General features: G+C 48.2%; 1 protein-coding gene across 2 annotated transcripts in view; it reads right to left on the reverse strand.

Moving 5' to 3' along the window:
- LOC125623248 (alpha-2-macroglobulin-like) overlaps nt 1–13,690 on the reverse strand; it is a 57,574-nt gene that overhangs the window by 12,074 nt on the left and 31,810 nt on the right. For both annotated transcript variants that reach the window (XM_075120420.1, XM_075120417.1), the window contains exons 21-28: nt 13,444–13,565; nt 8,269–8,320; nt 7,586–7,669; nt 6,726–6,902; nt 4,232–4,316; nt 2,838–2,994; nt 2,437–2,511; nt 1,427–1,592 (exon numbers count right to left, since the gene is read on the reverse strand). In XM_075120420.1, coding sequence (XP_074976521.1) covers nt 1,427–1,592; nt 2,437–2,511; nt 2,838–2,994; nt 4,232–4,316; nt 6,726–6,902; nt 7,586–7,669; nt 8,269–8,320; nt 13,444–13,565 — 918 coding nt within the window. The remainder of the gene's footprint in view (nt 1–1,426; nt 1,593–2,436; nt 2,512–2,837; nt 2,995–4,231; nt 4,317–6,725; nt 6,903–7,585; nt 7,670–8,268; nt 8,321–13,443; nt 13,566–13,690) is intronic.

Consider the following 13,690-nt stretch of genomic DNA (forward strand, 5'->3'; position numbering starts at 1 on the left):
TGATAGAATCATAGAAAATTAGGGTTGGAAGAGACCTCAGGAGGTCGTCTAGTCCAACCCCCTGCTCAAAGCAGGATAGATCTCAACAGGAACAGTTCTATCAGTATAAACACCTTCACACTGCTATAACTGTGTCCACACTGGGGGAGTCACACCGCTTTAACTATACCAGTACAGATACAGCAGTAAGACATGTGCGTAGACAAGGCCTGAAGCTCCATCTACCCTGGAGAAATGCTCTGTGTTAGAAAAGAAAATGCATTAAGCAGCACACTGGTAAACATGACTTGGCACCTAGCATAGACAGGGATGGCTGGACTTGTAAATTCATTTGCTGTTTGTAAACTTAAGCTATGGGGTGCCCTCAGGTGAGCCACAGACAGCTAATGTGATTGGGTTGGCCACAACCAGCTGCTGTTTTTCACCCCATCTGACCCTGTGTAGACTAGGTACTGAGTCATCTTTAGCAGTGTATGAGCTAATGCATTTTCTAACACAGTGAGTTTCCTCACCTGCATAAGGCCTATGAGTGTGGTGCTGGGGGAGGAGAAAATTGTGGGGGAGACTCTGTGTTTGTGGGGGCTAAGGCAGGGGACAGAGAACCCAAGTGTCTGTTGTGAGGGGAAGGGAACTTGGAGTGTGCGTGTGCTGGGACCCTGCATGACAAGTCCCATGTGCACTAGGATTGTGGGCAGCTTGCGAGTATGTGTGAATGGCTTTCGGGTGGCGGAGAAGGAGCCTGTGTGTGTGAGTGGATCCTGGGGCAACCTTGCACGTGCTTGTGCATTACTTTGTGCCTGGGGCAGGCTGCAGTGTGTGTGGGGGGAGAGAGATTTGGGGGGTGCAAGGCAGCGGGACAGTATGCCTGTGATTTTGTGGGCTGGGAAGTAGGGAGTATGTGAGAACTTTTGGTGTGGGAGGCAGGAGAAAGATTTGGAGACTTGGGGGAAGGAGGAAAAGAGCATGAGGAAAAGAAAGGAGAGACCAGCTATTTCACGGTATAGAAAAGGGGAAAACAGACTGAAACAAACAGAGGAAAAGCTAACAAGCTCCGGAGTAGAGGAAGGGGGCAAATGGAGGGAAGGCAGGGACAAGGAAAACGGCAAATGCAAAGGGAATGTTGACATTTTACCTAATAGATTGGTTGCACCCTTCCATATCCAACCTATGACCCAGTTTAAAAGGGCAGGGATACAACATGCTGTGAGTAGAAATGTGTTGCGGGCCGGCCCTGGGTGCCTCTCTCTCAATCTTGTTTCTTCATGTCAAATAACATTCTCCCACCTGGTCCTGGTCCCTCCTAACTTTCCTCTGCTGTGGTTTCCCCTCTGATCACCTGTATATGATTCTCAACACATGGTCACCATACAAATGGGGGATGTAGGGCCAGTAGGATGCAGGAGAAGGGCCTGTCAGGAATTCTCACCCTCTTTCACAGCTTCCTTGTCAAGCGAGTCCAGCAGTACCCTGCGGTTCTCCTCCTTCCCCGCCAGGGCGAAGGCATAGGCCAGCAGCGCCCTGGTGTACACGTGGTTTCCTCCCTGCTCTGTAGCCGTCTCCAGACAGAACAGAGCATTACGGACCACAGAGTGCTGTATGGGGAGAGAGACATGAGCTGAGGGAGGAGAGAAGTCGCCCACTGCAGTCCCACAGTGCAACATTGCCTTTAGCAGAGATGGTCTGGCAGCTCTTTTGAACCAAAGGGTCCCAATGTTGGGAAGCCCGCCTGGCTTTTACACAGTCAGCACATTCTCCACAGCCACAGCTATTCCTGCTACTTGCTACCTTTTCCCACATGCTGAATGAACATTTCCCATAAGCACAGAAAAAGCTACGCAGCAAAATTTCCCCACAAGGCAGTGCCACTGAAAGCGGCACAGAGGACACTGGGATGCCTATCCACAATGCACCACACTTTTGCCAATCTGGCCTGATAGTAGGTGAACACAACACACTGGCACAAGTGGTCAGTGTGAACTCACTGCACCAATATAGTCTTTTTGGTTGCTCGCTGGTGATAAAACTTTTAGCAGTGCGACTTCTGGGTGTGGAGCAGACCTAACTGAAGGAGAACAGAAATCAGCCCTCAATGGGGACCCATTTGGCTGGTGCCAACTGCCAAGGGGTTAAGTGTTATTTACCCAAGTGTTAAATATCTGTAAAACTCGGACCTGTAGGCTTGTAAGAGAGGATCAAGCAAACACCAACTCAAAAGTTTTTAAATAAAGATCATATAAAAGGATTAGAGATGAGAGAGAACCAGTGCCCTGGACTGGAAGGGAAGCTGCAGGGAAATCCAATCCCAGATTTGGACCTCAATTTAAAGTCTTTTCTGACTGGATTTCCCCCTTTTTTAAAGGCTTCTCTCTCAAGATGGGAGCTGGGGACCCCCAAGTTGGCAGCCTATGTCTGGCTTGAGGGGTTACAGGTACGTACAGTGACGGGCAGAGGAATCTCCAGCAGTGCGATGGTGATGTAGGCAGAGAGCGTGAACTCATCGTCCACCCCGCCCTGCAGGGAACCACAGAGAGAGACATTAACCCTGAAACCCTGCCCACTGGCCCCTCCTCCCAGGGGTGTTCTACATCCCTGTTCTTCCCACACTATGGTAGCTTCCATGTATCTGCTCCTCTTCTCCCTTCCCCTGCCCATGGTCGCTCCATGTATAGTATTGTACCCCCTGCTCTTGCCTCCCTTAGTAGATCCCATCTGCCCCAACCCCATGTGCGGCAGTGGCTGAGCTGTTCCCATGAGGAGTTGCACGCTCTCTCTGTGTCACTGGAATCCTGTATGGGTCCCATGAGGCCCATGGGAAGCCGGCTGGGCAGATACGTCACCTTTATGGCGTTATTCAGGAGTGTCCCAGAGCTGCGGAAGCAGCCGTTGTCCTTCTGCTTGCCAGCAAGCCAGGCCAGGGCGTCCTGGATGTGCTTCTCCTCGATGAAGATGTGAGAGCGGGCCTGCGCGAAGGACTTGAGGACGAAGGCCGTCAGCCTGCGACAGAGAGTGGGCAGCAGTGAGAGCTCCTTCCCATGCCCTCTGCTCGCTGGAGGGGTGGGGTCCTGGGGCATCGACATCCTGAGGGGAAGCAGCAGGGGCCGGAGAGCTGGTGGCCATCGGTCAGGGAACCATTAGCTCACTCAGCCACCTACTGACGTGCAGCAGAGCCTGGCGGCAAGACCCAGCAGTCGTCTGACAGGGCACAGCTAAACTGCCCGTTTTAGGACAGGAAGTGAGCCAGCTTCCTGTGCTGGTTTCAAATGGCTGGGGCACAGTTTAGGGGTGGGTTTAGGGGGTGGTTGTCCAGAACCCTTGGGAGAACAGACCTCAGAATCTTCAGTGACCAGGAATGGCCAGGACGCTGGCTCTGCACTTTCTTATGATAAAAACAGCAGCACAGCGCCCCCTAGCATCAGACTGGGGTCAGCACTCAGAGGGAGAATGCCCCTTACTGAGCCACCCACCCCGCTCCCTGCAGCACAGCGCCCCCTAGCACCACACTGGGGCAATAGAGTCAGTAGTGGCAGAGGGAAGAGCAACCCCTACAGAGCTGCCCACTGCCACTGCCTGCAGAACCTGTTTGTTCACCCGGCAAGGCATTCACTAAGCATTGAGGGGCTGTGATGGCTCCACCCTCAGTTACCAGCCTCTTCATTATCCTGAGGGCAGTGGTGGCCAAATTTTCTGGCTGAGGATCAAACCCATAATTAAAGAAAGGTCAAGTATCCACAGTCTGGACTTTGGGATGGATTCTCTGCCCTGTTCTGATCCCTGCACCTTACTCAGGTAACATAAAGGGAGCTGAAACTACCAACAAGTCACCCAGCAGGGGAATCTTTGGCTGGCACTTTTATGCCATCCTCCCTATAGCCCCTGGTACAGAAAGTGAGTGGCTGGAGTGTGCAGTGTTCTGGATACACCTAGCTGATGTATGGTCCTCAAGGAATTGTGACCAACTGGAGCAAGTTAGAACAGCCCCGAGGCTGCTCTGAGCTGAGCAGGGAATGAGGAGGCTGTAAATGGTTATTAATCCAAAATCAAAGGCCTCTAGCATAAGAACTAAAGGAGATCTCCCTTCCCTACCACCTCTCATAGTTGCCTTATCCCACATCATCAGCTCTAGAGCTCCTCCCCTTTCCTCCACACCTTCATGATCAGCACCTGTTAACAGTGGGCAAGCTCCAGGTTATAACAAGAGGAGGGAAAGAATTCAGCAACACTGAAATCTTACCAGGTGTTCCCTGATTGCCCATAACGTGGCCCAAATGTGCTGTAGGAGCCGTCCAAGTGTTTGTACTTCAGCTGTGTCTGGTAACCTGAAAGGGAGAATGCAGTTGTGTTTTACTGCAATAAAGTCCAGCTGTAGACGTCAGCCAGGAAAAGAGAATTTTCAGCCCTGTCTACACACAAACATTCTGCTTGAATTATACCAGTAGTGTTAAAATGCTGCAAATACCCCACTGTGGATATAGTTACGATAGTATAAAAATGCTAATACCAGTACAGCTTGTTCCCAGATCGGAAAGGGGTAGAGCTGCATCCACACTGCGGGTTGTACTGATTAAATTATTTTGGTAAAATATTACCTCCTAACTGAAATAGTTACACTGGAACAAAGCTGGGTTTAGATCAAGTCTGAGACCCAGAAGCAGGTCCGATGTAGAGTACACAAGCCAGGCAGGCCTCCCATTCCTAAAAATAGCCTCAGTCTCTCAGCAGAGAGGCCTTGGTCTTCTATTAGGTGTTAAATGAAAGTACAGGGAACAGGGTTATGATGTGCATCTACAAGCCACCAGGTTCAAGGATCCCTTTGCAGCACCTAAAATAAATGGGAAGACTGTCTCTGAAAGATTGCTGAACCTCATTAAAAACAGGGTGGAGCAGAAATGGAGAATGAGGAATATCAAAGGTGTGACCCAAAGTGGGGCTGTTGTGAAAAGTGACTATGTGCAAAGGGCCCCTGGTCACTCAGCAGCTCTGCCCTGCATGTGTTCAGAGTCATGGCTACTGGCTTTACTGGCAAAGGTCATGTCCACATTAGGAATAAAGGAGCATTACCAACATTGCTAGCTAACACGTGTTTAAATCCTAACACAGACAAGGTACATGTAGTTTCACACATTAGCTGGTCAAGTTAACCTTAGCGAGGAGCCTAGAGTTTACCTTGATCAACATGTATTAAAACTACAAGTCAGCTAAATGTGTTACAAATAGACAAATCTCCACTAGTGAAAACAAGGCTTAAACCCACGTGTCATAAACATACAGCAAAGGGCAGCATAAAATCCCTCCTTTACCTGTAAAGGGTTAAGAAGCTCAGCTAACCTGGTTGGCACCTGATCAAAAGGACCATTAAGGGGAGAAGATACTTTCAATTCTAAGGGGGAAGGTTTTTGTTTTGGGCTTTTGTTGTTCTCTCCGGAGACAAAGAGAGAGATCAAGCAAGTAATCCAGCTCCTACTGAACAATACTTCCAAAATTACAGAAACTGTAAGTAATAGCAAGGAAATGCGTTAGAGTATCTTTTGTTTTAGCTTGTGAATTTTCCCTATGCTAAGAGGAAGGTTTCTTCCTGTTTTTTTATAACTTAAAAGTTTTGCCTAGAGGGGAATCCTCTGTGTTTTAAATCTTATTACCCTATACAATTATTTTCCATCCTGATTTTACAGAGGCATTTCTTTTACTTTTTCTCCTTATAATAAAAGTTCGGTTTTTAAGAATCTGTCCTAAAAACCCAAGGGTCTGGTCTGTGCTCGCCTTGTTTATGCTCAAGCCTTCCCAGGAAAGGGAGTGAAGGAACTTGGGGGGACATTTTGGGGAAACAGGAACTCCAAGTGGTCCTTTTCCTAAATCTTTTTCTAACTCACTTGGTGGTGGCAGTGATACCGATCCAAGGACGGGAAGAATTTGTGCCTTGGGGAAGTTTTTAACCTAAGCTGGTAGAGATAAGCTTAGGGGGTCTTTCATGCAGGTCCCCACATCTGTACCCTAGAGTTCAGAGTGGGGAGGGAACCCTGACACCAGGTTTTGCTCCATTTACTGCTGCCAGAGCTGCAGAACCAACCCAGCTCTTCTTCTCTGCCTTGCATGTCATCAGCAGAAATGCACCCAGTGCACCCTGTGCAGTTCACCCAGTGCAGTGCAGCACCCAGGCTGTGTCATTCAGTCATTCATCCACTTGGACCCATCTTCTCCCATCAAGCACTTCCAGAGAGTAGAGTTCTCTACATTCCTAGATGTCACCCTAGATCTAAGCATGCTACTGTGCTATGGCACCCCCTGTTGGGAAGTGATCTATTGTAACACCAACCATTAAAGGAGTAACTCCTCAGCGTAGCTCCTGGGAAAGGGAACCGCTTTCCTCTGGTGCGGGAGGGGGGTGGGGGGGTGTCAGAGGCCCTGGTTCAAAGGTGTGTGTGTGATGAGGGGTCAGCTGTGACAGTGCTGCCAATACACTGGTGGCTAGGAAAGGCTTATAGGCCACCTGGGAAGCCGAGTCTGGTTTGCTGGGGTAAGAGTGAATTACCACTGGGCTACACACTGGGGAGCAATGGGATGACAGGGCTGAGAAGGTTCAAGTGGGCTCCGCCCGAGAGACAGGTGGTCCCCTCAGTCCATCCATCCTTCCCAGTGGAAGCATTATCTGAGCAAGGCGGACACAAAAAGCTCCCAGCACGACCTTGGAAGGGAGTAAGTGAAGAAATAAAAGCCCCGTCCCTCCTCACCGCTGACTAAGTATCCGACAGCCTTGGATTTGGTCTCCTCGCTCAGCTGCCCTGTCTTATTCAGATAGTCCAGGATGTAGATGTTGGGGGCAAACAGGACCATGTTCTGCTCCCCGCAGCCGAAGGGCATTTGGAGAAGCTGCTGCAGGTTCTGCATGGCTGTGCCGAGGATATCGCCTGGGGATGGAGACACAGGGAGTCAGTGTGGCCCAGCCGCCTGCCTGCGGAGGCAGAGTGCACCGCAGAGCAAGGATGCTAATGTGAGACATCCGTAACAGGCTTGTGAGATCACAGGCAATAGGAGGGAAAGAGAGACACACACACAACCCAGAGAAAGGAGGAGACAGAGAAATATGCTCTGAGAGAGAAGGGACACATGAAAGGCAAAGTGAAGGGCACCTTAGAGACTAACCAATTTATTTGAGCATGAGCTTTCGTGAGCTACAGCTCACTTCATCGGATGCATCCGATGAAGTGAGCTGTAGCTCACGAAAGCTCATGCTCAAATAAATTGGTTAGTCTCTAAGGTGCCACAAGTCCTCCTTTTCTTTTTGCGAAGACAGACTAACACGGCTGTTACTCTGAAAAGTGAAGGGCGTGCTGCTGGAAGGACAGATGGGAGCACTAGGCTGGATGAATAGCTAGAGACGTGGGCCCAGAGGTAGGGGGAAGGAGAGAGAAAAAGGGGTGAAGTGCTAGCAAGAGACTACAGCAGTGGGCAGCTGGGGGATAAGTGGAGGGGCTGTGATGGGTGCACAAAGGGGTGAGGAGTGGAACGGGTAGAGAGACCAGAACCGTCAGGAAGGGGGAGAGAACGGCAGCAGCACCCCCAGCTGGGCTCCTCGGACTGCCTCACTTACCCAGCACTGAGAAATAGGCTCTGGCCGAGCCCTGCACCACGTTCTCTGGGAGCTTCAGGGGCATTAGCTGCGGCACTGTTTTTCCTGGGGAAAAGTGACATAGATGGGCTTGTAGTAAAATCCCCCCCTGTGTAGCAGTGAGCAGACCCCAGCACAGGAGCTAGGATACTGCCCCTGCTGCTGTCTTTCCCCTGGCACTGCACAGGGGCTCCCTGCCTTTAGCAGCTCCATTCCTCCATAGCTTTATAGTGAACCCATCTCCAACTCCCCTCTCAGGAGTGGATCCCCTCTCCTGCCACCCCAGCCCTCCACATGGAGCGAGGTGTCACCACCTGGCGAGACACGGGAACTGTAGTCTCCAGCTCTTTCTCTGGCACCTTCCAGTTTGTAATTTCACTCCATGGAATCACAGAGTGAGAGAAGGGGAAAGCCCCATTAAATCCCATCTAGCCCATCTTCCCAGCACCCGGGTCAGGAACGTTCCCTAAGACCTACGCTTCCAGCCCTTCCCTTGGGCACCATTCTAGACCTTCAGTGTTAGGAAATGTTTCCTCGTTATCCAGCTGGAGGTGTCCCACTTTCTTCAGTCCCATATTACTACTCTCGTTAGCTCTTCCCCTCGGACACCCGGGGTTTCCACCCTTCCCTTTGCAGAAGCAGGTCAGGAGGGGTAGGGCTCTTACCAGCTGCACAGAGCAGGAAGTTGTAGGTCGTTTCCTTCTCAAGCCCTTCAGGCTTTCGGTTGGGGAGGAAAAGGGAAGGGGAAGAAAAATCAGAAAGGTGAGAACCTGCAGAGATATTGAGCACCTGGTTTCAGAAACATCTGGGCAGGGGTGATGGAGAGAGATGGGGAGGAGGAAAAAGTTGGGGAGAAGAAAAAGAAAGAAAGAAAGAAAAGGAAGTGAATCAGAGAAAGAGGGAGACTTGCAAATTCTCATGTAACAATAATTCTCATAAAGCCAGCAGATAATAGTTGGAAATCAGCTACTAAGAAGTTATTGCCTCCTCACTCCTAAGGGGAGGATATTGCAGTGATCTACCATGGGTGATTAGTTGCTGTTAGCACACTGTAAAACATGGGCTTTGCTTGTGATACAGAGAGAACTTCCAGCTTTACACCAGGTGCTGGTGCTGATAATATGCTGTGATGCTAATGAAGTATTGTAGGGGCTGAATCCTGCCAAGTGTTTAACTTTAAGCCTGTTTGAGATCAATGGGACAACTCATGTGCCTAAAGTAAAGCAAGCTTTGCAGAGTCAGGGCCAAAGCGCTCAGTGCCCTGAAATGACATATTGTAATGACTGCAGGGCCACCTAGAAATTCACCATTACACACTGTGGCCGATTAGTCCTGTAGGGCTACAGTAGGGATAGAACTCAGCTCCTCTTGCTCCAAAGGCCTAGACCCCCATGGCTTGAGCTAAGGAAGAAGCCCTGTTATTTATTGAGATGACGAGAACAGTTTTGACTAAAACTCATGAACTAAATGTTGTGAAAAAAAAGAGGGTTTAATCAAAACAATTTTTGGTTTTGGAACACACCCCTCCCCCGCAAATTTTTATTCTGAGACTAGTCGGTTTTCCCCCTTTTTATAACTGTTTTCCAACTTTTGCCAGGTGGAAAACAGTAGCCAAGTGTGAAAAGGGGCTTTCCCTCTCTTTCAAAAAACCTTTCCCTCTCTTTCTTCAGTCGAAAAAGGTTAAAACTTTTTAAAAGTGTGTGTGTGTGTGTGTGTGTGTGTGTGTGTGTGTGTGTATGGCAGGGGGAAGGGTGAATCCAAAAGTTGAACACCCCCCCCCACACACACACACACTAAAACAACATTTGAGGTTAATATGAACATTTTTGTTTTGTTTCAAAATGTCTTTTCAAAATTAATCTCAGTGACAAATCTGCTGTTGAGTTTCACAGGAAATTCAAATGCAGTGATCAAATATTTTTTAGACTTTTTTTTTCTGGTGAAAGATTCACTGGGGAAAAAAATCCTGTTTTTCAACCAGCTCTAACTTTTTGTTAGCCTAGCAAACGCAGATGAGCATTTCTGATTCCATCAGGTAGAGGGCAGTGGTGCTCTAGTCAGTTCTTTAAAATAATAGGGCAAGACTGTAGAATCTCAGGGTTGGAAGGGATCTAGTCCAACCCCCTGCTCAAAGCAGGGCCAATCCCCAATTTTTACCCCAGATCCCTAAATGGCCCCCTCAAGGGCTGAACTCACAACCCTGGGTTTAGCAGGCCAATGCACCAACCACTGAGCTATTCCTCCCCCCAGTACACTCCCTAAAGTTGCTACTAGTCTCCTATTATTTTAAGCCCAATTTTCATCTCCTTCATAATTCTGAGAAAAATAATCTGTGTTTACAGAACTGTCAGATCAGCCCAAGATAAAGTTGGACATTTCCACTAATGCGACGGAAGCAAAGTGAATACTTCTTCAGCTGAAGCCATTTAGAAATCACTTATTTCAAATTTTTTTGTGAAGTGTTTCACAGTTCTTTGTGTCCCTATGTATTGAAAAAGGAGCCAAGTTAGAATTCAAATTTCACTTGGCACATAGGATAACTTTAAAGCAAAAGCCAAAACAGATTCACTGTAACAGGACAGAATCATAGAAATGTAGGGCTAGACGGGACCTTGAGAGGTCATCTAATCCACCCCCCTCAGAATGTGGCAGAGCCAAGTACACCTAGACTATCCTGGACAGGTGTTTGTCCAAACTGTTCTTAAACCTGCAATAATGGGGAATCCGCAGCCTTCCTAGGTAACCTGTGCCAGAGCTTATCTACCCTTACAGTTAGAAAGTTATTCCTGGTATCACACCTCTCTTGCCAATTTCTTCTTGTTTTACCCTTGGTGGACATGGAGAACAACTGATCACCATTCCCTTTGTAGCACATATTTGAAGACTGTTATCTTGTACTCCACTCAGCCATCTCTTCTCTAGACTAAATATGCCCAATTCTTTCAACCTTTCCTCATACGTCAGGTTTTTTCATTTTTGTTGCTCTCCTTTGGACTCTCTCCAATTTACTCATGTCTTTCCTAAAGCGTGGCACCCAGAACTGGCAACAGGACTCACTCCTACCTTGAAGCTTACAGAGTTGTTTTTTCTGGGTTGATACAATAATGTGAATTGTATCTTACTGAAAAAGGTGGGATCCATTTCTGTAACTCAGAGAGGAGCTGCAGTATTAGATCATGTGTTACAGCTTACATCAAACAATTTAAAAATGATTAGTGCTTTCCTATAATGGAGAGAGGAGTGGCTACCTTCTATCACGTGATATTGCTCTGATCAGACTACGTAACAAATTATCACTACTTCCCTATTACATAGAATAGCTGTGGAGGTTTATATTATGAATTATTATTAAGTCTCGTTGGGCGTCATTTTTAAAAAAAATGGGAAAAGCCAGGGGTTCCTCATCACAAAATACTGAAAGAGACAAATTTATAGAAAACTATACAAAAAAAAATTGGCTCACATTACCTTGAGATTTTTTTTTAAATTATGAAGCTAAATGATTTAAAATAAATAATGATAATTCACAAATAATTCAAAAATGTTCTAAATGCAGTCACTCTCCCATATTCCACTACACTGGTCACATACAGCACAAGATTTGTTACAGGTCCTGGAAGTGTCCTATTTGGGGATGGGCTGGCAGGGTTTACAAGAAAAGAAGTAAATTTTTGGAAAAGCTTTTCTTCGCTGTAAAATGAAGATTCAGGTTAACCAAAACATTTCTCATATTTGTGCTGCATTCACCAAATTGTTTCAATGAAAAAAATCAAAACATTTTATTTGGACATTTTCGAAATAAAATGTTTTGATTTTTCAATTCAAAATTGCTTTTTTCATTTTAATTTTAGTTCAACACTATTTTTTTTAAAATGGTAAAAAAGATTGAAAAAGAAAGAGCATTTCATGTCAGGTCAAATCAAACATTTTGTTGGACTTCAAACTACATTTTTTGACTGTTTCGGTTCACCAAAAAACCCTGAAACATTTCTATTTGGGTTGGCCCAAAACGATTCTTTTTTTGATTTTTCAGTTGGCCAGCAAACCAAAAAATCAGTTATTCGCACAGCTCAATTTACAAGGACCACGGTCCACATTCACAGCTGGTGTAAATCCGCAGAGCTGCATTGAATTGAATGGAGCTATGCCAATCTACACTGCTGAGGGCTTGATCCCATGACTTGTTATAGACAAAACCGAAAAGTCATGGTTTCTGTCCCAAAAGACATGGCTGTGGCAAACGTATCACCTTTGCTCATTATTTCAGTCACACGGTGCAACAAGGTACCAGTATTTTCCTGTAAGAAGTGATGCAGTATTACAGTTTATATTGGCCAATGTAGTGACTTATCGCTGCTTCCCTTTACAGCATTAGACAGTGTGTGATCATATGAAGTCATCAAGGTTTCTGTAAGTGGGGGAATAGTCCCGCTCTTGTGGGGAACTTTCCTGGCTTCTGCACTACCCCGGTGAAGTGGGCTAGCAAAAGAATCTGAGTCCTCGCTCCCATTTCCTTTACCCAGTGGCCTCCCTGCCCTTGAGGACTCCCCTTCCACTCTTCTGTCTGGCAGAGTCCTCGTAACCCCAACAAGGCTGGGCCCAGGATTCCTGGGGGGCTCGACCCCCAACCCTGCTGTGGTCACCTAGGACAGGGGCTAGGGTGTCCCCACTCCGGGGTACTCTCTCTGCACTGGGCACTTCTCTGACCCACTGACCATTACATACATGTTAAAGCAAATCCAAGTTATTTAATCAACAATTAATTTTAAAAAGAATAAGGGAAAATGGGAAAGGTGAAAGGAAACACATCAACCCGCTCTGTGGCAGGGAACATCACAAACAGTGTCTCTGGAATGTCAGGACAGTTCACAGTCTGTTCCTTGTAAGTCCCAGGCCTTCTTCTCAGGCCCTGGTTGTGCTGCAGGGATGCTGTGGTTTGGACACTTGCTCTAGTGGTGGCCACACACTCTCAGGCTCTAAGTGGTAGGACCCTTCTTCCCAGTGTCGCCCCCGCCCTGTCAGGGTTACGATCCAAGCCTGGCCTGCAGAGCCCCTTGGCTGAGGCGTCTCCCTGTGCTGGGCCTGCTGCCCAGGGTCCCCCTCACTCTCCCCAGCTGCTCACTGCACCCAGCTCCGGACTGCTCCAGCCCCAGCAGCACCACTCGGTCTCTGCACTGCTGCTGCCTCCAGCTCCCTGGGCTGCTTCTTTGGCCCCTCTGCCTCTGGTTGCTGCAGCTCTGCTCCCAGGACAGGTCTGCTCTGCAGGCTGCTTCTGTGACTCTGCTCCCAGCACTGACCTGCTTCGTGGGCTGCTTTTCTGGCCCCTCTGGCTCTGGTTGCTGCAGCTCTGCTCCCAGGGCAAGTCTGCTCTCTCTGGGCTGTGCCTCTGGCTTTGGGGCTGCAGCTCTGCTCCCAGGACAGGGTCTGCTCTCTCTGGATCTAGCACAGCTCAGCTTGGACCCCTGCTTTCTCCTTAGCTTGGCCCCACTCTGTCTGACCCAGGCAAATCCAGCTCACACGGAAGATGGGACCTCCCTGGCCTCCTGACTCTTTGATTAGCCTGCTCACCCTGTCATTCAGGCTGACCTGGAGCACTGGCCTCTCTCCATTGTACCTGGAGGCTGTCAGTCTCAGGGTCCTGATTCCCCATCGACCCTTCCCCCTTTTAGTACTGGGAGCTAGCAACTAAAACACCCCCACTGAATGTTAGTAAGGGGGCAACAGTCCCCTTACATTTCCCAATAAAACCAAGAAGACCTGCAGCATTATATCAGTTGTCACTACACAGCAGTAAGTTATCATGGCTTCTCTATTCCACAGGGACTAAACAGCCCACCTACCTCCACTAACAGCTGTTTGATCACCGTGTCCCTCCGCCCTTTGTCCAGGGACTCCACTACCTCGTTCCCGCAGGGCAGATCTGTCTTCAGGGCCTCAGCGCTCACTGAGAAATTCACAGTACCTGGAACAAAGAAGGATAAGTGTTCTGCCAGGCACTGCAGCTACAGGGGTGTCAGAGTCATTCGCTTGATGTTGTGCTTTGCAGCACCACGGATTACATGGAAACCTCTCTAAAGAGGGCAGAGC

This window comes from Caretta caretta, chromosome 1 (assembly GCF_965140235.1).
Source record: "Caretta caretta isolate rCarCar2 chromosome 1, rCarCar1.hap1, whole genome shotgun sequence".
In the NCBI taxonomy this organism is placed as follows: domain Eukaryota; kingdom Metazoa; phylum Chordata; order Testudines; family Cheloniidae; genus Caretta; species Caretta caretta.